Below are 22,907 nucleotides of genomic sequence, written 5' to 3'. Positions count from 1 at the left end.
AGACTGGAGTAAAAAAAGCAGTAGTGGTAGTGTTCTAGAAATAGTACTAGATAAAGCTGGTTATTGGGGCCTAAATTTTAAAGTGACTCTTGGCCTTAGAAAACTTTCCAGTATCTTAAGTTTCAAATTTAAGCAATATATGGTATATTTCAGGGTATTTCGATACATTTCATCCAAAACAGATGAGTTAGTCTTGCTACTCTTTTTACCTTTTTTATATAAAAGCTAAAGAGCTCAGACTCTCAACGAGCTATGAGAAGTGTCTGAGGTGATGCCATTTCTATAATAATCATGTAATATGTGTGAAGCAAGAAGTTGTATTGCTGCTAGTGTTATGTGTACCTTTTGTTTTATTGCTTCTGTATGCTTAGTTTATTTTGAGAAGTTGAGATATTACATATGTTATAAAAGATTAAGATCTGTCATTTGTAGAAACAATTCTTTAGCTTTTCTATGCCTTGTTAAAATATTACCCAAGATTATAGTTGGGATCTTAAATGTTATCTCGTTTAAATACTGATTTTACTTAAGTAGCTCTTCTTTATTACAAGCGTATTACCTAGAGCTAGTCAGTGGGATTAGAAGTTGTCTTAATGCTTATTTACATATTGTGTAACACCCAAGTGTAGATAAGCACTTTTAGATGTATCAGAAATATATACATAAGTGTTGTTTGTCAGTATTATTATGAACATGATTTGATAAGAGGTAAAATTCCCTTTCTATTAGTACAAAAAAGAGATTCCGGATTGTGTTTTGAATTGTATTTTAGATTGTGTGCTGAATTGTTTTTGTATGGAAAGGAGATTTTGAGTTGTGTGTGGAATTGTGTGATAGATTATTTTTGTATAGAGATGATGAGTGAATTATGAACTAGAAAAACTCATTCAAGTATTCAGATTGTCTGAATAATAGCCATAGCAGGTTTTCTTCCTGTAAAGCATTTCTGAAGATTTTTCAAAAGTACTGTCCAAATTTAAATTTACATTATGCATAGATCCTTAATTGATAAATTTAATTTGAAGCTAGCTACGATAAAATGTCAAGATTTTGACTTATATAATCAGATAAATTCTGGTAAAAGAAGTTGCCTCCATATGACAAAGGTGTAGTCTTTGCTAACCCCTCAGTTGGAGGGTTCCCCTGTTTTGTTCCTTTTTACAACAGGTGCCGGTGCGAAGAAACACTAGGAGAGGTGAATCCGTGCCTCCAGAAATTAAAGAGAAGGAGCTACACCCCCAGGAGACCAGAAAGTGGAACTATACTTCTGTAGCAAATGGCGGAAGAAACTTCAGTTCGCTGCACTGAGTCCGGATGCCCCTGCAATCCCTATATCCATTTAAAATGCAATTATTTCCTTGAAATTTGGGTGGTGCACTGAGAGTGGGGGTGGAGACCGCTGGGGCTATGCCACAAGTGTTCTGAAGAACAGAATTTGACCATGCGATTCTTAGACTGTGCCACACGTCTGGGATTGATAGAACCAGATTCTCCTGGGTGGTATTCAATATATAAAGAGGGGTTAAAGGGAAAATTGGATGTAAAGGCCCAGGTGTTAGCTACTGAGGGCCGACGAACTAACAAAGTGCCGTGTGTGGCAGAGCCTGTAAAGTTATCTCAGTGGGGAGCCTTTAAAAGGAGATATGCCGTCTGAACCACTCCGAGGATCCGAGCAGAAAACCCCTGCTGTCATGAAGACGGTTTTCCCCGTTGTTGGATGCTACCCAACAGACGCTAGGCTAGACAGAGGGACACTTCTGCGGATCGCTCTAGGGAGTGTGAACCAGGCTGTGCACCCGGTGAGGGGCCAGCCCTGTGAAAATATAGCTCAGCTAAAAGTTACCCCCGCTAAAACCCAAGTAAGCACTCCAGCCCTACACTTGCAGAAAGTAACTAGCTAGCACTCAAAAGCACTCAGGGACACGGGAATTGGAAAAAAAATCAGAGGAAAAAAGTATTAAAATAGACATGGTTCAGGAATCGCTGGTCAGATGTTCCTTCTAGAGAGAAGGTAGTAAGAGAAGTGAAATGCACCGAGGAAATAAGAGACATAAAAGAAAAGCGAAATGATTAAAAGATAGTAGAATCAGGAAATGATGGGGACGATGCGAACATGAATTAAATAGTTAATAAAAGAAAAGAAATAGGGGAATTGTGAAAAATGTGAAATGATTAATTCATGTTCTTATGGTTAATTGAAAAACTATAAAACTGTATAAATGTGTGCTGTATAAAAGTATATGTTTCATGGTACCTTGTAGCAGTTGGTGAAACTAAAAATGTTGAAAAAGCAGGCGCCACCCCAGTAACTCCCATTCAGAAAGAGACAAAAGGTTTACTGGAAATGGTCAGCCTCCTCGAGCACCGGGAGGAGACCCATCAAGATAAGGTGGCCAAGTGACCCACACCTCTGCTGACACCCTCACGGATCATCAGGCACCATCATCCATATCTCGACCATTCATCAGCCATAAGGATCTATTAAAACTGGACATTAACATATGAACTGAGAAAAGAACTCTTTCCAGCCTAGTCAGAGACACCCTTGAATTTGAATAGCTAGCCGGGAAACAAAGGGAAATATTGGGAAATATTGCCGAGGGCAGAATAAAGTGTATAAAAACTAAGCCCCAAACCGGGCAAATTTGTGAACCGTAGGGGAGACAGCAGACTGCCAGGTTCTGTGTCTCACGGTTCACCCTTGGCATTTTCCCAGGAAAAAGACTGTCAAGTATCTCCGCTGTTGGTGGGTTTATTAAAATTCTGTAATTCGATCTTTATTAATAAACCAAATTATTATTTTAATTGGAATATCGTATTGGCATTTATAACATTTGGGATTGTTAACATCTGGCCAAAGCCAGATATTGGTTGGTATTCTGCAAGAGCCCCATCTGTACTCTAATTACAGCTCGACAGGAATTGCATTAGGTTTTAACTGTACACTTGCTGCAGTATGTGTAAAACTGCTTGTAATTTTTGAGTGCATATAGCCAGTGCAAGGTATAACGGAGGACTTGGTTTGATAGCGATTTGTAATCAGCAATTTAAGCAAGGAAGAGGGGACAAGTCTGTGTGTTGTCAATTTGTTTGACTGTGTTCTGTTGTTTCCTTTTAGATTAAAATAAAAAAGAGCTTTTCCCTTCCCATGGTGTGTGTGCGTGGGTGCGTGTAAACCCTTCTTCATTCTTCAGTAAAAGTATATGCCCAGGAGCAGGAGATATAGAGAAGCCAGTGGAAATATTTAAGGTGAAGAGTGCCCAGTCTATCTTTATACCAGAGGAATATTAACGATAGGAGCAAGTGAAAGTCAAGAGATTCCTAAAGGCAGTCTTCTGGGATGTATTTTAACACACTGGAAAGAATTAGTAGGCTATGGAGGTACAGAAACCAAAAGGGAGCTTGTCAAGTTTTGTACACAGTGGTGGCCACTGTATAGGCTGGAAGAGGGGGTGAAGTGGCCAGCAAATGGTACACTGCACTATGAGACTCTATTGCAGCTAGTGCTCTTCCTACGCCGTGAACAAAAGTGGCAGGAAGTGGCTTCTGCTGATGTTTTTTTACTCTTAGAGATCACCCTGAGTGGCAAAGAGATTGTAGAATGAGGCCACCATCTGATCCTTTAGTGTTGGCCCTTGAAAAGGACCATAAAGTTACTAAGGGAAAGCCCAAACGGTGTTGTAGCAGCTGCTCAATAAATCAGAGGTGTACACATCCTGACAAAGTATACCAAGCAGAGGCTTTGGAACAAGAGACAGAAGACATACTTAAACCACCCCCTAAAAGGCAGGAACAGAGGAGGGTGGTGGGGGATGCAGATTCAGAACCATCATTAACTCCAACCTCCCCTGCTTCATCTCTAGCTTCATCTTCCTTTGGAAGGACAGCAGCTGAGGTAAGAGTTTCTCCATCCACTCCTGAACCCAGGGAACCATCCAAATTTTATCCACCGCTGCTTAGCAGTGACAGTGAGTGGGATGAACCTGAACCTCCCCCACCAGCTCCCAAACTTCCCCCACAAGGACCCATAGCATTAAAGACCCGAAAACAAACCAGAGAGGTCATACAAGCACCTCTAAGGCAAGCAATGACCTCTGATGGAAAAACAAAATTGATTAAGATTCCCTTTTCCTCAACTGATTTAGAAATGTGGGAAAAGACTGCTAAAGGCTATCGAAGTGATCCAATAGGGGTTGCTAAGAAAATGAAGTTTATGATTAAGCAGCATTTACCTGATTGGGCAGACCTCCAACTGCTGCTTGATGCCCTAACAGAAACTGAGAAGCAATTAGTTTTGAAAGTAGCTAAGGATCTAGCCGAGGATGATTGTAGAACAACACAGGAGGATGTTAAAGATATATTTCCCCTCCAAGACCCAAAATGGGATCCTAATGGAGATGAGGGGTTGGGACAGTTAAAGAGATACCAGGAACTGATAGTAAAAGGGCTGGAAAGAGCAATCCCCAAAACCATAAACTGGTCAGCCTTATATGCTATCAAACAAGGCCCCTCTCAAACACCCTCTGAATTTCTAGATCACCTGCGAGACGCAATGTGCCAACACACCACCCTGGATCCTGGATCTGATGAAGGGACGCAGCAATTAATAAATTTATTTTTAAGACAGTCTACAGGAGACATCAGGCGGAAACTCCAGAAGATCCAGGGTCCAAACAGCCGGAATTTAGAAGCTTTACTGGATGAGGCCTGGAGAGTTTTTAGTAATCGAGAAGAAGGATATAAACAAGGGATGAAGAAATTAGTAGCAGTAGTAAAAGAGGGAGAAAAAGGAAAACGTGGGCAAGGTCCACCGAAACAGGGACCACCCTGACTGGGAAAAGATCAATGTGCATTTTGCAAAAATTTGGTCACTGGAAAAACCAGTGTCCAGAACTAAAAAAGGGTGATGAACATAGAAAAGGTGGTCAGAAAGGGGAGAAAGTGATTGCTCATGTAAAAGAGGACTGAGGGGGACCGGAGGGCCCTACCCTAGAGGACCCTCTGGTTATAGTCAAACTGGGGAACAAAGAAACAAATGTGAAATTTTTGATGGACACAGGGGCAACATTTTCAGTGCTGAATAAGGCCCTAGTACCTGTAACCAGTGACTATGTTATGGTAAGAGGGGCGACTGGCCAATCTGAAAAAGTTTATTTTTGCAAACCACTGAAGTATAAATTGGGTAAACAGTGGGGAATTCACCGATTTTTATACATGCCTAAAGCTCCATCTGCACTTTTGGGCAGAGACCTGCTAGAGCAGCTGGAGGCAAAAATAACATTTAAGAATGGGGACATTATTTTGGAAGTAAAAGATCAACAATATGTAGAACTGTTAAGTTTAATGATGATAACCAAAGAAATCGAAGTTGCAAATGAAGAGGAAAATTTCAGGAAAATAATAGATCAGGCATTACCTGGAGTGTGGGCTTCTGATATACCAGGAAGGGCAAAGAATGCACTACCAGTGCAGATTAAACTTAAAGAAGGAGGACAGCCAGTAAGGGTTAAACAATACCCCCCAAAGAAAGAAGATAGAGAGGGGATTAGTCCAATTATTGAAAACTTTTTAGATAGGACTACTGAGGGTGTGTCAGTCTGATTTCAACACTCCTATTTTGCCAGTGAAGAAGCCTGATGGGTCATATAGGTTGGTACAAGATTTAAGAGCTGTTAAAAAAGTAACTGAGGACTTGTACCCAGTAGTTGCCAATCCTTACACCCTGTTAACCCGTTTAACACCTGAATTAACCTGGTTTACCGTTTTAGATTTGAAAGATGCTTTCTTTTGCCTACCTCTCCAAGAAGCCAGCCAGAAAATATTTGCATTTGAATGGGAAAACCCTAGATCTGGACCTAAAACTCAGCTCACATGGTGCGTATTACCGCAGGGGTATAAGAACTCTCCTACCCTATTTGGGGAGCAGCTTGCAAAGGATTTGGAGTCCTAGGAACCTCCTCCAGGAGAAGGACAGCTCCTCCAGTATGTGGATGACCTCTTAATAGACACCCAGACTCAGGAAACATGCGTGGATTGGACGGTAAGTCTCCTAAACTTTCTGGGCATGCAAGGATATCGAGTATCCCAAAAGAAGGCTCAGATGGTAAAGCAGACAGTTATTTACCTGAGCTATGAAGTAAGTGCTGGACAAAGAACCTTGGGACAAGATCGCAAGGAGGCAATATGCCAGACCCCAAAGCTTCAGACAGTGAAAGAACTGAGAACCTTTCTAGGCATGACAGGGTGGTGCAGACTGTGGATTTATAATTATGGATTGCTTGTTAAACCTCTGTATGCCTTGATCACGGAAGGGAGCAGAGATCTTCAATGGACAAAAGAAGCAACTCGAGCCTTTGACCAGCTAAAGAAGGCCCTCATGTCAGCACCAGCCTTGGGACTTCCAGACGTGGGTAAGCCGTTCTTTTTGTTTTCTCATGAGAAGCAAGGAATTGCTTTAGGAATACTAGCACAAAATCTGGGCCCGTACCGAAGGGCAGTTGCCTACCTCTCCAAACATCTGGATACGGCAGCTAAGGGGTGGCCAGGGTGTCTCAGAGCCTTTGCAGCAGTAGCAGTGAACATCCAAGAGGCACGCAAGTTCACCTTGGGCCAGAAGATGACTGTGCTAGTGCCCCACACAGTGTCTGCAGTCCTGGAAGCGAAAGGGGGGCATTGGCTCTCCCCACAGAGATTCCTGAAATACCAAGCTATACTGGTAGAACAAGATGATGTTGAGACTGTGGTAACCAACACTGTGAACCCAGCTTCCTTCCTCAACGGGAATATGGGAGAACCAGTGATCCATGATTGCCTGGAGACCATCGAGGCCACCTACTCCAGTCGCCCGGATCTGAAGGATACCCCTCTTGAGAATGCCGAGACCTGGTTTACTGATGGGAGCAGCTATGTCATCAGTGGAAAGAGGCATGCTGGGTATGCAGTTACCACAAGCAGAGGGGTAATAGAGTCTGGACCATTACCAAAAAATACCTCTGCACAGAAGGCTGAAATAATTGCCTTAATTTGAGCCCTAGAGCTGGCAAAAGGAAAAGGAATTAATATCTATACAGAATCCAGGCATGGATTCGGAGTTGTTCATGCACATGGAGCCATTTGGAAAGAAAGAGGACTGTTGAACTCACAAGGGAAGAATATTAAACATGCCCAAGAAATACTGAGACTATTGGATGCAGTACAATTACCTGAAAAGGTAGCCATCATGCACATTAAAGCGCACCAAAAAGTGAGCTCTGAATTGGAGGAAGGGAATATGATAGCAGATAGGGAGGCAAAAGAAGCAGCAAAAGGTGAGATACCTGATGAGACAATTGAGGCAGCATTGATTCCAGATGGAAAAATTTCTATTGAGGGCAAGCCAATATACAATAAAAAGGATAAGAAACTTATTAAGGTAGAAAAGGCAAGTTATAACCAGGAGGGATGGGCTGTAAGAGAAGAAGGGAAACTTGTAGTACCCTCTTATTTGTTGTGGTCATTAATACAGAGGGAACATGAGAAAACACACTGGGGAATAGATGCCCCGTATAACCATTTGAAAGAATGAATTATGGCTAGGAAATTGCAGGGCACAGTGATACAAGTAACTCGTCAGTGTAGCCTTTGCCTCTGAACTAACCCTAAAAACACCCCAAAGCCTAAAGTGGGACAAATTGGGAAAGGTTGTGGACCTGGGCAACAATGGCAAATTAATTTTACAGAACTGCCCAGGAAGGGAGGGTATCGCTACCTATTGGTGCTAACTGATACCTTTTCAGGATGGCCAGAAGCCTTTCCTGCCAAGACAGCTAAAGCCCGAGGAGTGACCAAAACACTGTTGCAAGAAATAATACCACGATTTGGAGTTCCAGCCACCATATCCTCAGACAGGGGGCCACACTTTATTTCAAAAATTGTACAGCAAATAAGTCACCACCTGGGACTAGACGGGGAATTGCATACCCCATACCACCCTCAATCTAGTGTGCAAGTAGAGAAAATGAACCATTTGATTAAACAACAAATTGTGAGATTGGGGCAAGAAGCAAATTTACCCTGGCCCTAGGTTCTCCCATTAGCATTATTGCGAATTCAGACAAAACCAAAGGCAAAAGAGAAACTAAGCCCTTTTGAAATATTGTATAAGAGGCCATATGCAGTTCAAGAGGGGACAACACCCATTCAAGTAGAGGAAGAAACCCTACATAGATATATAGTAGCCCTAAATAAACAACTCAGAGAAATTGAGAGATATGTGGCTAGAGCTCAAAACAGGGAATTAGATGGGCCAGTACATGATGTACAACCTGGAGATTATGTGTACATTAAGTCTTTTGCAGAAAAGACCTTGGAACCGCAGTGAGAAAGACCATTCCAGGTGCTCCTCACTACCTTCACTGCAATCAAGATCAAAGAACAGAAGGCCTGGATCCATCACTCCCATAGTGAAGAAAGCCCCAGAGAGAATTTAGGTCACACTAGGCGATAACGAACTGAAGCTGAAGCTCACTCAGGACCACGAATAAATAGACTAATAATTATTATGGACATTATGTGGAAAGTTATAACTATTGTAGTGATTACCTTAGCCATAACAAGAGTCAACGCAATACCATGTAGGTATAATGTGACTGGGATATATCGGTGCCAAGGAAGAGCTTATGACCCTTACTCTCGTAAGGCTTTAAACAAGATGCTAAAAGTCACGAATGCAAGCTTGTGGGAAGGAAGAAATGTTTAGAGATGTAAATATATGTTTGTACAGGGTGGATTCCATGAGGCTTACCACCCACCCATGAGACCCATCCGGATTAGTCCTGAATGCTGTGACAAATGCTTGAGTAAATGTCCTCAGTTTAGACTCAAAATAGAGGGGTGTGAGAGAAGAGAGTATGATATTGACTTTAACATCACTCAGGTATGTACTGAGCTCCATAAGGACCAGACCAAGATTACTCCACCAGTACCAAGAAAGGCTGTGATCACCCAGATGCCAGCTATTCCAGAAGTAGAGGAACAAATAACTCCTGTAGTTACCAGAATTGGGCCATATGCTTTTAAGAAGACGAATTCAAAAGCTGATAGTTAACCCAAAGTAGTCTTTAAAACGAGTAGAAATGGGAGTACAGGTAAATGCTTCTCACATTCAGCCAGAAAGTGCCCCATTTCTCAGGAACTCCTTTATGGACTGGACCACTTGGCTCCAAAAAAGTATGCCTCCTAATTTTAGGAGTAAGAAAGATCTCACTAAGTTGCTAGAGACAGGACTGGGAGTGCTGAACACAATAGATTCAGAAGTGCTGATGAATAAATTAACCTCAGTAGGGAGCGATTTAGTCAAAATACAACAACCTTTGCAATCCTCTCTACTAGCACTGGGTAACAATCTTTGGAAATTGACCCAAATATTACCAGAATGGGAAAATACAGAGGAGCAAGATCATGAGGTAATAATTAATGCGCTAGGCACAGCAAGTGAAAACATCTCGCTGGCTCTAGGGTGTACTCAAGCACAACTGTGGATGCAATCAGTGGCTGCTGCAGTTAATAGGGAAGGTGGAGAGGGAACATTCCCTGCTGAAATTCGCAAGATTGTTTGATGTGGCGGTGTGTGAAATTTAGTTTATTGAGTTTGTTATATGTTCCTTTGTTCCCTCCTCATCCACGTGTACCCCTGAGGCAAGTGACGTAACTGTCAGTTTTCTGTCACTCACAAAGCCCGCGAGTTTTGTATTTCTCCCTGTCCCCTGGTTGGCAAAAGTTGAATATTGCACCTGTCTAACGGTCCCTATAACTCCCTCTATTGGTTGTTTCACCTTTACCCCTCCCTGACACCATCTGTATAAAGGTGTACGCAGAACCACCCTTGGGGCAGTTGCGAGAGCAGACGCAGGCGCGAGAGATCGCGCTTGCCGCACAATAAACATCGCTACTTCTCTGCCTTCCATCCTGCCTCTGCTTCGTCACTTTAAGACCGCTGCCAAAGATCTCTCATAACAAGAACCCACAGGAATCAGTATCGTCGCTCGGCGTACGAACTGATCCTCGTCCCATGTCGCGGTGTCCGGGCTGGCCGTGCGTGGAGACGCTGAGGTCTCAAAACACAGCACCGTGACAGTTTGAGACAATGCCTGTAATATAGAGAAAGAACTTCAGTCTTGGTAGATGTTGGTCAATTTCACCCATAACCCTGTGACTAGTATGGTGACAGCCTTTGTTTTAACTATACACAATGCCTCAGTAAACCTAATACATCCCATAGTCCCCTTAGAATTAAACCATGAAAGAACAGTATTGTACTCTTCTGAACACAAGATGTGAGCATGAAAAATTAAAAGAAAATGACAAACTGTTAATCTAGACCCCTGTACTGTGAAGAGACTACTAATATACATATGTGAAGGGACATTAGAAGATGACAAAGACACTTGTTTAGATAAGAACCAAAGTATTTGTCACTTGGAAATGCATCCAGGCAAACAGACAACTTCACTTGTGCATACGGGACAAGGTTGTGTCTGTCTTAGGACTGCATGCCCCATCATAAGGATAGACAACCAAATTATAGATGAGACTCAATTCAATTTGTGTGTTTGCAATTTTGTTAGAATTAAAGGATGTGATTTTTCCTATCGGGCACCTGTAATATCACATCAATATATAAAGGCCAACCTAGCCACTGTGCAGAAGATACTGTCTGTGCTCATAAGAATGAATTTGACTTTAGTTGCTCAATTCTTAAAACATCACGAATTGAGAGAAATCTTAAAAGAAATTAGAGATAGAGAGAAAAAGACATTAATTACAATACATCGTGACACTGAGACCATCAAAGGGGTTTTTAAAAGGCTTGAGGAACATTTGTCTCATCATTGGTGAGATGTGCTTTTTGCATGGTCACCAACAGCAACTGGTATACTGAATGTCTTAGTCCACCCTATAATTGTGTTGCTTATTTTGGTTAGCATAAGTTTAGTATTATCTATTGTAATACTTGTTTGGAATTGGAGGATGCTACGAGGAGTGGCAGCTTTAACATCACTATCAAAGGCGTATGGCTTAGTCTTGAGAGACACCAGCCGTACGGCTTGGATAGATGAAGAAGACGCTGTATACTGAGTAAAAGAATTTACTCATTTCAAAGAAGAAGTGGGGAAATGAGACACTAATTTTGAAGCTTTGAGAAAAGCTAAGGTTACAGTTAACAATAGATGTTGCTGATTTAGCTGAAATGAATAGATAAGCTTTGCTGAAATCAGTTAAAAGTTAGAGGATGGTTAGAAGAAACCGGATTTAAGATAACCTACCCCGGATTTAATAACTCATTGCTTGTCAAACAGAGAAACTAATCAACACAACACCAGACCTCCTGTTTCCAGAAACCCACTGAAATAGTCCTGGAAAACAGGAAACAGGGAGTTCTACCATCCATCAATCACATCTGCATTGAAAAGGTTGAAAGTTTAGAACGAGGGAGACTCGTTTTACTTCCTCCTTTTGGTGACCACTCCTCACAAAAGGACCATCGACCCATTTCAGGGAACAAACTACCCATGCTTAATAGCCTTTGTGTCAATTAGCATACGAAGCGGAGAAGAGGAAGTGACAGGGGTATGAATATGCATTTGTACTTTGTATATTCAACATTTTTGTAAATAAAAGGCTTTGCAATTACCTGTGATCTTTGCAGTGCGCATTAGGGAGGTATCCCACGTGCTGCCCAGCGTCACAATAAACATACACTTTCTAACTTTAACTGTTAGAGAGTCTTTTGTCCGTCACAGTTGAATATTGATATTAGATCGATATTCATATTTTAATAAATCACGCGAGAGTGAGTGGCGCAAAATAACAGATTCAGAGCCTCATGAATATGGAATACTAATTCAAAGTACTACAAACAAACAAAACCCTGCGACACCGGTGGCCCGACACCACTCCCCCCAGCTGCGCTGGGGCTGCTCAGTCCTTCCCACTCGCGCACTCCGCCTTCTCGTGTTATCACTCAGGGCTGGTGCTCTGGAAATGCATGACCATTACCGCCCTCCACTACGCATTCCAGCGGCGATTCCCAGCAGCAGATGCTCCCTCCCTGCTTAGGAAAATATATTTTGAGCTCTCATCGTAAACCCAGCTGTAGTTTTCTTTCCCTCAGTAGCACAATAGCTACTTTCAGATAGATGCAACTCTTCCGCTCCCCCGAGGAAAAAGCTGCTTCATGTAACCGATGGGGCACAAAGCCAACATACCTGATTTCCTTGATGCTCTCGAGTTTGCACATTATTTCTTGCTCATCTGCCATGCTTTTTACTCCCGATTTACACCTCCCGTGAAACGTGCAAAATGCCAGGGGAAAAAAACACCAAAAAACAACAAACCGAAACCAAACCAAACCAAACCCCCATACAATAGACAATGTAGTCACCCCCTCTTCGCATATGGGCTCTGAGCCTGTGCGACAGACTCTAGTGGGAGCTGTGGGACTTAGAGTCCAGGTTCCTATTGCTGCCCAGGCAGAGAGGCTGCAAAACTACTACAATACCCACAAGGCAGAGCAAAGCTAGCCTGCCCTTCTTCCTGCAACTACATTTTAAATCAATCTGTCACACCTCATTATGCCAAAGGTTGTTAGGAGTGCAAAAAGAGCAGAAGACTTCCTTCTGATATCTGTGCAATGTTTAGCATTTCGTTAAAATATGCACTAGAAGACTGTTGACGGATTCATGATTTTGATTAAAAGCTTTGACAAAAAGGGATGCTGTTGTCATTACTACTACAATGCTTGTTTTCTCCTGGATGCTCTGAGTTTTCTACTGAATGTTCTAATTGCTCTCCAAATCCAGTTTTTGCAATTTTCTGGAACAGATAATGAATAAGAAGCAGTTGTGAATAGAAGATGTTCTGTGAATAGATGTTTTAGTTACTTTCTCCATTATTTAAGGACTTTTCCCTATACTGTTGTGTTCTTCAAATAAGGAAAAAGGCAGATGAAGGAAAACAGTGATAGCAACAGCATCCTCATCATCACGGTACATCTTTTGTAAAGAAATTAGAACACAAAAGGTCGTATCCTCATGTAATTTGAGTCAATTGCAAACTCTCACTGCCTTAAAAATTGAAGATTGTAGGATTGAGCCCTAAGTGAGCTGTATGCTCAAAGGGGGCAGGCTTCTTCGATGCATGATTTAAATAGATGAACTAATTGGTTTGAGGGGATAGAAGACAAGCTAGCTACAGTCAGCCAGTGAATCTTGTTGCTAAGACAGGGAGGGAGTGAGAGCAGGCAGGGTGAGGACAAGAGGGAAAGAAGGAAAATGCCCTCGAACATAAGTGATGAGAATCCCAGCCTACTTTTGCACAGTTTATCCTATTTTTTGATTCCTGGTTTTACAGGCTAAGCTAAAAGGTTGAGGACAGAAAATGAAAATGCAAGTTCAACTTGTTCCTTTATTCTGCTTTGAATGACACTAAGAAAACCGCTTTACAAACTCTACTTAATCAGTTGGAAGTTCTTAGGAAATAAATCCACCCACAAGCCTTAGCAGTTATTTTTCTCTCCATGTTTTAAAAAAGGAAAGAAAATATTACATCTCCATGTTTCAAAGCACTTCAAAATGGTCAAAAGTTTGACACTTGCAGTCCCAGCACATACAAATTGGTAGCATTCGACTTGTGCTTCATGGCTTTGGTCAAGTGTTTTAATGTCAGTGTTTCAATTTTTCTCCTAGACAAAGTGGATCTGACAGTTCTTTATATGACTTGAAATCACTGCACTGATATGTATTATTTATTCTGGTGCTATTTATAAACTTCTATATATGGGATCCAAATAACAATCAGTTTTTCCCAGCACGTGGACTGGATTTTTCAAAGAAAGCTAAGGGACTTAGGACTAAATTGACACTGGAAAAATATTTCAGCTGATCCTGAAAAATTCAACCTTCTTGTTTGATCCAAAAGCTAATGGGCAAATAGATTTCAAAACATGTTGCAGTATTATGCAGAATAAAACCAAGGCTAAAATACTCCCCTGTTGGGAAAGCTGAAAGTTTAACAAGAAAGTTTCAGAGAGATGTAGGTTTAACAGAAGGCTCTTTGAATGTAGAACTTAAGAATAGAATAGAAATGAAAGCAAGTTTTGATATAGAAAGAATAAAAGATGTCTAAAGTTAGAATTGCTGAGCTGGTTGTTACTAGACAACTAAGAAAGCAAAGGTTAAGTCGAGTTGGAAAGAGGTTTTATGGCTAGAGCAAAGGATATGTTGACCACAAGCAAAGATGTTTTTACCAAGCAGAAATAAGTCTTAGAAAAGCAAAAGATACCATAGGCAAACAAAAAACATGTTTTCACCAAGTAGAAACAAAGTCTAAGAAATTTCCACTGCAAGGAAACAGAAAAACAACTTTAGGTTTAAATTGTAACATACTAACTTGAGGTGATTGGATTGTACTAACCATAATATGGTAATGATATTAGTTGTGATAGGCTATAGGTAAATGTAAAGGTATTGTGTATGATGCTGATTGGTTTTTATGTATTAAGATGCTCAGCAAAGAAAACTATATAATGCATTGTAGCTAGAACTAAAGTGACTTCAGGCATGCCTATATGCTGTAGCTGACAGCATTAGGTTGGCTCTGTATCACCCATGACCCAGTTCTGCTGTAGCATCATCTATGTAATAAACAACATTTTGAAGATCCGCCTGTTGTCCCGTATCTCTTGTTCAGGTTCTTACACTCCCCTACTTCACTGAGCACAGGACTGAATTTTTGTGCAAAAATCCCCAGCTACTTCCATTTAACAGTCTAACATTAGTCCACACACTTTAGCATTATGACAACAAATCTAGTTCAGAACAATTCCAACTGGAAGAATTTTTTTTCTCCCTAGATAATCATCCCAGCCACAATAATTAATTCTACAAGTCCAAATGTAGTGAAGCAAAGTAGAGCCCTTATAACTGAACTATTAAATATTATTATTCTAACTGCATTTGTCTTAAAGTACATGTTTTATGAAATAAATATCATTTAAAGAAATATTAGAGATTAAAGACTAGTGGAGAAGTGTCTTCAGTAAAACACACAACAGAACTGAACTTGGGTTAATATACTGCTGGATTAGGTACAAGTCACCACCATAAGCAGAATGTGCAGCAATACTGTAAAACCTAAATATCAGAAAATGGATGAGTCAAAGTGGTGCATCCCAAGTGTCTTAGTTTGAAAGACAGGTGACACATGGGGTTTAGAATTAGAGGGGTATTGATTTGAAATAGATATTTAGATGATGTATATTGCTTAATGTTTGCTGCATTTTACTGTGCTAACTGCCTGTCAAGAGAAGACAGAGTGTACGTGGGAAATAGGGTGTACATGCAGCAATATGAAAGAATGCAAGGATGTGTGATAAGGTGTCATGGGTTGGTGCTGGCCAAATGCCAGTGCACCCATGAGTGTATGTTTTTCCTAATGAGCTACTGTGAGATGTGGTCAAGAACAGAGCAGAGCAGGCCCAAAACTTGAAATAGAAAGACAACTTTATTAAACTACATAACAACAGACAATAGAAAAGAAAAGAAAACCCAAACACCCAGAAACAGAAATGAAAACCTCCCAGAACATTTCTTCTCCTCCCCCCAATTTCCATCCCTTACATGCTCAACAGTTAACACTTGCACATTACCCTCATCTTGCTTAAACCTTCCACAACCCTGGGTTCCCCATCAAAGTCATCATCCCTTAGAAAACCAATCTTCAATCCATCCAGGGAGAGAGGAGTCTCGCACCACAGACCCCCCACAGGAAACACAGGTCCACCCTCCCGTGTTCCCATGTCACCCATGGCATCACCCAGAGAAGTCTACCATGGTGACACCCTCCTTTCCATGTCCAGTGCTCTCACCACCATCCATGGACCAAAACCGCATATAGAGCTCTTTTAAGAATGTTTGGACAAGTACCAAAACCCAGCCATCTTCTCATATTGGGACAAGCAGTCCCCCCCCACATTTACCCCTGGGGCCGAGGGTTCCAAGAACGAGGCCACAAAGTCTTTGGTTTTGAGACAAAATGCATCCACCCAAATACAGTCTTATTTATATTCAGGAGAGTTCAGGCTAACATTACCCAAGAAAAGTCCAGCCCAAAAGCCACTCCTCTTCACCTCTAGCCATCGAGGGGTTCTTTTCATCGTCCTTTATCATCTCGGTCCCAGGCTGTCCCTCTCTCTTCTGAAACCACCAGCCATGAGAATCAATGTCTGGGAACAGTTTTCTTCTGCCTTAGAAAGGGTTAAAAGCTTCTGGCTCCTGACAAGGCCACGGGCTCAGGCACTCGCAGGCTCCGGCAACTCCCACACGCAGCAGCTCGGCACCTTCTCCCTGGGGGGTGGGGGGAGACGGGATGAGGGGGGGCGGGCCGGGGGATGGAAGGCACCTCCAAAGTTCTCCATGCCTCCATCCTGGATGGGGCTGGCCCAGCTCCAGTCCCATTCTCTCTCTTCCCCCGCCCTGGGGCCCGGGCCTACCTCAGCCTGGCCACCTGGCCCCCCTCCCCCACCCAGCCTGGTCAGCTGGGCAGGGGAAGAGGGAAAAGATGCTCCTCTCCTGAAAGCGGAGCCAGAAAGAGCAAGTCCCTCTGGGAGTCCTTGCTTTTAACCCCTTGTGTCCTCAGAGGCGTGTCCAATCCCTCAGTGGCCACCGAAGGTGCCAACATTCAAAACTGACCCCTGATTGGTTTGACCTCAGCTTCCTGAAAAACTCATTTCCCCTCAAACCAGGACATTAGGGAAGGATGATGTTCACCAAAAACAGGACAAAGTACACTAAACCTAACAAGGCTACTGAGATAACAAGGCTCCTCAGACCCCCGGAACCAGATTAGACCAGCCTCATGGTTTGGACTGTGACCAAAGGATCAGTAAGCATGTGCAAGGAGATGGGGTGAAATGGTCAACTTTGATGAAGACCACTTCATCCTCTACGACCCCCAAGATGACCACCAGAGAAAAGTACACAGGCACAAGGGACTGATAAGTGAATTAGCATATAAAGCGGGACAAGGTGGAGCCAGGAAATGAATATGCATAGATGTATTGCAAAACTCAATGCATATGTAACATTTAAGAGGATAAAAAGGAATGCTGGGAGTGAGTAGATGCGCATGTCTTCGCGGAATGATCCCACATGTGCCTGGCCGAATAAACGACATACCTACTTCATAACTGTGAAAAACGAGGTTCACTTTCTTAGAAAAATGTAGAAAATTAATAAAAAAAAAAATTAGGAAACTGAATAAAGAAAATATTACATGGCCGGGTGACTTGGCATTCAGCCAAGGACACGCTAACGAAAAGGCTCATTCTTTAAAAGTATGAAAAATGAGGTTCACTTGGTAAAATTTAGAAGTTTAATAAATAAATACAAATAGACAATCAGGAGACAATAAGAACAAAAGTATTCTTATACAAGTGCCTGGGTACCTTCACATGGGATTCACTATGCAGGTACAGCTCTTAACAAAAGAGTCATCTCTTAAAAACACTAGTGTGTTGTAGTTTAAATTTTGGGGGGTCCCCAGGGGGGGTCCCCCAGGAGAACCCCGGGTTCTACAGACAGCTGCTGAGGTGCTGATGAGATGACGGTTTATTCAGAGCCTCACTCCAGGCAGGGAGCATGGTCTTGCGGGAGTGGGGGAAGGGAAGGGGAGAGGGGGAAGGGGGGAGAGGGAAGAGGAGCGTCCGAAGACCTCCAGGGGGAAGAGGGGCAAAGAGGGCGAGCCCCCTGCGTTTGCACTCTTAACACAGAGGTTCAAAGTGGGCGCGGTAACATTCTGCAGCCAATAGAGTTACAGATACACCATACTGCAGGGAGGGTACAGACTTGGGATAAACCATACATTTTCCAGGGGTGAACGAGAGTATACCATTTCCATAAAATGCAATTCCACAATTCACCCTTTTTTCTTTAAAATGCGAGAAGAGAAATATGACATAGGATAATTTAATAATTTAAAAATGAAACAGTAATTACACAGTCTTGCAGCATGAAACTAAATACAATTGCAGTAAAGATTATGTTATACTGTGAACTTTTATCTGACCTTGTAATTGCAGCAGACGGGTTATGTGGATTCATATTGCAAATACAAACAAATTAACAAATTTGACAAAGCCTTTCCAGCGTGACTGGCCTAATAGTGTCTCGCCTTTTCCAACTGGCTTTTCAGACCACCACAGCCCCCAGTTTTAGGTCTGAGGCCCTGACCTCTGCTCCCACTCTAGGGACAGGAAAACACGTGGAGTTCCCCAGGCTCCACACACGGCCTCAGATTCTCCAGGTGGCCTGCTGCAGTTCCCCCATTGGGGCCGGGCAGGGGCAGTGAGGAATTTAAATCAACTCAAGCTACCACTGATTTGCCACGGGATCCCGTAAGGCCTGAACAGCAAGTCACTGACACTCAGGGATCTGAGCCAAATCACTCCTTTCACTTTCCAACTGGTTCAACCAAAAAACCCCCAGTTTTAGGTCATCAAAAGAAAAACAAAAAGAAAAAAAACTACAAAAACCATCAAATACTTTCTCAGACACCATATTAGGTTATCAGTCACCCTCAGAACTAACTGAGGGCAGCATAAACCCCAAAGCGTTACTGATTCAATAGTCTACCACTGAATCACGCCTTACAAGAAGACAATTCAAAAACTGCTTCCCTTGGATCCACCCTTGTGACCTGAAAAGGCCTCTGCTTTCTAAAACAGAAAACAGGTGAATCTGCAATATGAACACACACAAAAACTAGAAAGGCATAATTGTAAAACTACTTCATGGGGAAAGTAGAATTAACAATTATGCAAGGCTGTAAAACTGGTATTACAAATTCACTTTAGCTTTGCGGTTTGGTTTCTTAGCGTTTACCTTGTGGGACCTGGAAAGCGGAAGGTGGGACTGAGAGCACGTGGCCATGGTGGCCATGCGGTCACATCGCACATGGCACTAGCCATGCCGTGCAGGGTTTAGCAGGAAGGGGTTAACTCTCAGGGGTTTGTTAAGGGAAATAGGGTTAGGGAGAAGGAGCAGCGAGGGAAGGAGGGAGTAAGGGTGAGGAAGGAGGTTACAGAATTTATAAAACCGAGGTTTGGGAGGTGCAGGGCTTGGACTCTTTTCGCTGCTGTTGCCAGGCGGGGGGAGGGGCACCTGTTCTCCGCGCTGGTTCTCCAGGTGCTGGGGCCCACGTGCGCGCTGCGGCGGGGCCGGGGCCACGCGTTGGCTCGAGCCAGGACTGCCCCGCACTGAGGCGCGGTCCCGCCGGGCCGGGGCCACTCCACCACGCAGCCTTTGTGCTCGCGCTGCGCCACCGCTTCGCAGCCCGTGCCGCGGCTGTCTCTCTGCCGGGGCTCTTGCCGCCCGCGCCGGGCAGCAGGGGGCTGCGCCGCCAGCGCCGGGCTGTGGCGGGCCGGGGCCGAGCCGCCCCGGCTCAGCAGAGGTCCTGCCGTGCTGGGGCTCACGCCGGAGCCTCGACACAGCGGGGCTGCGCAGCCCGAGCAGCACTGAGGCTGGCCGGGGCCCAAAAGGGCTGGGACCCAGGCCCGCGCTGGGCTGGTCTGCGGTGGTGGAACGGCAGCGTGATGGCTTACGAGGTCTCTGCGTGGTGGGGGAGAGGCACTGAGGTGGTGTTACCTAGGTCCATCCTTGTCTCAGGGTCGTTGCTGCTGTTGCCTCACGTTGGGCACCACAATTTATGTCATGGTGCTCAGAGTCTCCACGCACGGCAAGCCCAGGACACCGCGACACGGGATGAGGATCAGTTCGTGCGCCGTGTGACGATACTGATTCCTGTGGGTTCTTGTTTCGAGAGATCTTTGGCAGCGGTCTTAAAGTGACGAAGCAGAGGCAGGATGGGAGGCAGTGAGGTAGCACCGTTTATTGTGCGGCAAGGGCGATATTCGCGCCTGCGTCTGCTCTCGCAACTGCCCCGAGGGTGGTTCTGCGTACACCTTTATACAGATGGTGTCAGGGAGGGGTAAAGGTGAAACAACCAATAGAGGGAGTTATAGGGACCGTTAGACAGGTGCAATATTCAACTTTTGCCAACCAGGGGACAGGGAGAAATACAAAACTCGCGGGCTTTGTGAGTGACAGAAAACTGACAGTTACGTCACTTGCCACAGGGGTACACGTGGCTAGGGAGGAAACAAAGGAAAATATAACAAACTTAATAAACTAAATTTCACACACCGCCACACTAGTGTGTTGAATATTTATACATTACCTACATGATTCAAACATTCCTTTCAAATTTTAGGAGTTTCTGTTTAATCTCAACTCCCCCCCTTCTCCCTTCCATCTATAAATCTGGCTTTCTCATGGCTCCATACTGTCGCCCGGGCTATGCCATAAATCTTTCCTCAGAGCCTTTTTAGAGTTGTTGCTGCTATCTCTTATCCAGCTAGGATACTGTGAAAAAAATTTCTTTGGTTATCTTTTCTGTTTCTCGAGCTAATTACAAAAGCATCTTTACATAACATAGGTTCTATTTTACTATTATGCTATAACCATAAACTACATTTACTATATTACTGAAAGAAACTATATGAATACAGCATAACTTCCCAACATAACACATGGGATATTCATTTTATTATCTGCAAAAAGCCAATCACACAATATGCATTTTTAACAATCCTCTCTCTCTTTTATAAATCATTTGGCTTGAGCAATATTCTTTGTTTTCTTGCCTCCATCATTCTTTCATTTTTTCACAAATCACTCTTGCTTCTTCAAAAGGGTCTTCTATATTATTCTGTTTCTTTAACACCGTGATCTTTTGTGCCGTTCTAGATGTAGCCAGTTTTGGGTCTATGGGCATTGTTACCACTTGCATACCTGTCGTGGTTGAGGGGGAGGTGACTTTTCCAGGAAGTTGTGGGCAAACCAATCAGTGGTCAGGTTTTATGCTGGCACCTAGAGTAGCCACTGGGAGGTTTGGACACGCCTCTGAGAACACAAGGGGTTAAAAGCAAGGAGTCCCCGAAGGTGTGCCTCTTTTGGGTTCCGGTTTCAGCAGGGAAACATCTCCTCCTCCCCTGCCCAGTTTACTAGGCTGGGTGGGGGAGGGGAACCATGCGACCGGGCTGAGGTAAGCCGATGCCCAGGGAGGGGGGGAAGAGGGTGAATGAGACTGGAGCTGAGCTGGCCCCATCCAGGATGGAGGGGTGGAAAACTGTGAAGGTGCCCCCCCCATCCCCCAAGGAGAGAGACTGCTGCTTCAGAGTTTCGAACATTGGCAGCAGCCAGCAGCGAAGAAAGAGCAGGGGGAGGGGAGAGGATAAGTTCCCGGCTGTGTAAAGAGGTGCCCAGTCTGGGACCCTGCCGGGAGCCAGTAACTGTTAACCCTTTCTTGGCAGAAGGAAACTTTTTCCCAGACATTGATTCTCATGGCTAGTGGTTTCAGAAGAGAAAGAGAAACAGCTTGGGACCGAGATGATAAAGCACGACTGAAAAGAACCTTAGATGGGCAGAGATTGAAGAGGAATGGCTTCTGAGCTGGACTTTTCTTGCATAATGTTAGCCATAGACTGAACTCAAGTCTCTTTTGAACATAAACTGCATTTGGGTGGATACAGCTGCCTCTGCTTTTGCTACAGTGACTGGCACTTTAAGAGTAGAGCTGATGCCTTGAGGCTGAAACAGAGGCTAGACAGAGTGAAAGGAACAAAATGAGTGTTTATTCAAGCCCATGCCCTTGCGTCTCCAGACCCACAGAAGTGGCCCAGCCCGAATATTTCCAAGATGGAGACTAAAAAAGGGGCTTGTCCCCAGATCTTACCCCTTTTACAAGTTTGCATTCATTTGCATATAGCAATGCACCGTCCAATCAATAACCCCGAATCACCGAACACCATCCTCTCGGCTTGCCCTTCTCTTCCGGGTTGTTTGTGCTCCGGCCTGGAGCTTGGAGACAATGTCCTTGAACAAGACTGCCCTACCCCCATCACCCCGTGAAGATCTTAGCACCACTCAGTGCTATCAGACAAAACAGAAAAACCCAGCCCTAAGGCATCAGAGCAAACAGAGAAGAGAGGGGGAGGGTGTGGTGGCGCCCTCTGCCCTCAGGGGAAACCTGCTCTTGGAACCCTCGGCCCCAGGGGAAAGATGGGGAGAGCTCAGCATGCAAGCATCCTTAAAAGAGTCCTATATGCACCTTTGGCCCATGGACAGTGGTGAGAGCACTGGACATGGAAAAGAGACTTCTCCGGGCGGTGCCACGGGTGACATGGAAACCCATAAGGGGTGGACCTGTGTTTTCTGAGGAGCAGTCTGTGGTGCGAGAGAGACTCCCTTGCTGAACTGAAGATTAGTTTTTTTGAGTGGTGATTGTTTGATTTAAAACCCAAGGTTTTGGTCTATGGAGGGTAACGTGTAGGGGGTGGAAATTGGGGGAGGAGAAGAAATGTTCTGGGAAGGTTTCATTTCTGGTTTTGTGTGTGTTTAGAGTTTTCCTTTCTATTTCTGTTCTTATGTAATGTAATAGAGTTTTGTTCTCTGTTTTCAAGTTTTTGGCCTGCTCTGCTCTGTTCTTGACCACATCTCACAGTAGCTCATTAGGAAAAACATACACTCATGGGTACATTAACATCTGGCCAGTGTTAACCCATGACAATACCTTAGACAGCACTGGTGATTAGCCGAATAAAACAGGGGATCAAACAAGGAAGAAATATCAAACTAGCTGTAGCGCACAAAAGGAAGAAGCCTAGCTTCTTCCACCATTCTGTTCCAAATAGTTTATCCCACCAGCTGGCTTTTAGAATTGATTCCCATTTTTGAACCGGTACATGGGCTATTTTTCTGATATCATTGACTATATCCAGAACAGCATCCCCATTGTCATCTATTTTTAAACAA

The 22,907-nt window shown here is 43.7% G+C and overlaps 1 protein-coding gene across 1 annotated transcript in view; it reads right to left on the bottom strand.

Moving 5' to 3' along the window:
• The window catches only part of LOC134565236 (zinc finger C4H2 domain-containing protein), a 35,131-nt gene extending 22,684 nt beyond the window's left edge, over positions 1–12,447 (bottom strand). Inside the window, exon 1 of the mRNA XM_063424732.1 lies at positions 12,246–12,447. Within this exon, the coding sequence (XP_063280802.1) occupies positions 12,246–12,298 (53 nt within the window). The 5' untranslated portion in view covers positions 12,299–12,447. The remainder of the gene's footprint in view (positions 1–12,245) is intronic.
• Positions 12,448–22,907: the final 10,460 nt, after the last annotated feature.

The sequence above is a fragment of the Prinia subflava genome, assembly GCF_021018805.1.
Source record: "Prinia subflava isolate CZ2003 ecotype Zambia chromosome W unlocalized genomic scaffold, Cam_Psub_1.2 scaffold_41_NEW, whole genome shotgun sequence".
Lineage (NCBI taxonomy): Eukaryota > Metazoa > Chordata > Aves > Passeriformes > Cisticolidae > Prinia > Prinia subflava.
This window is presented reverse-complemented; position numbering and strand designations above follow the sequence as displayed.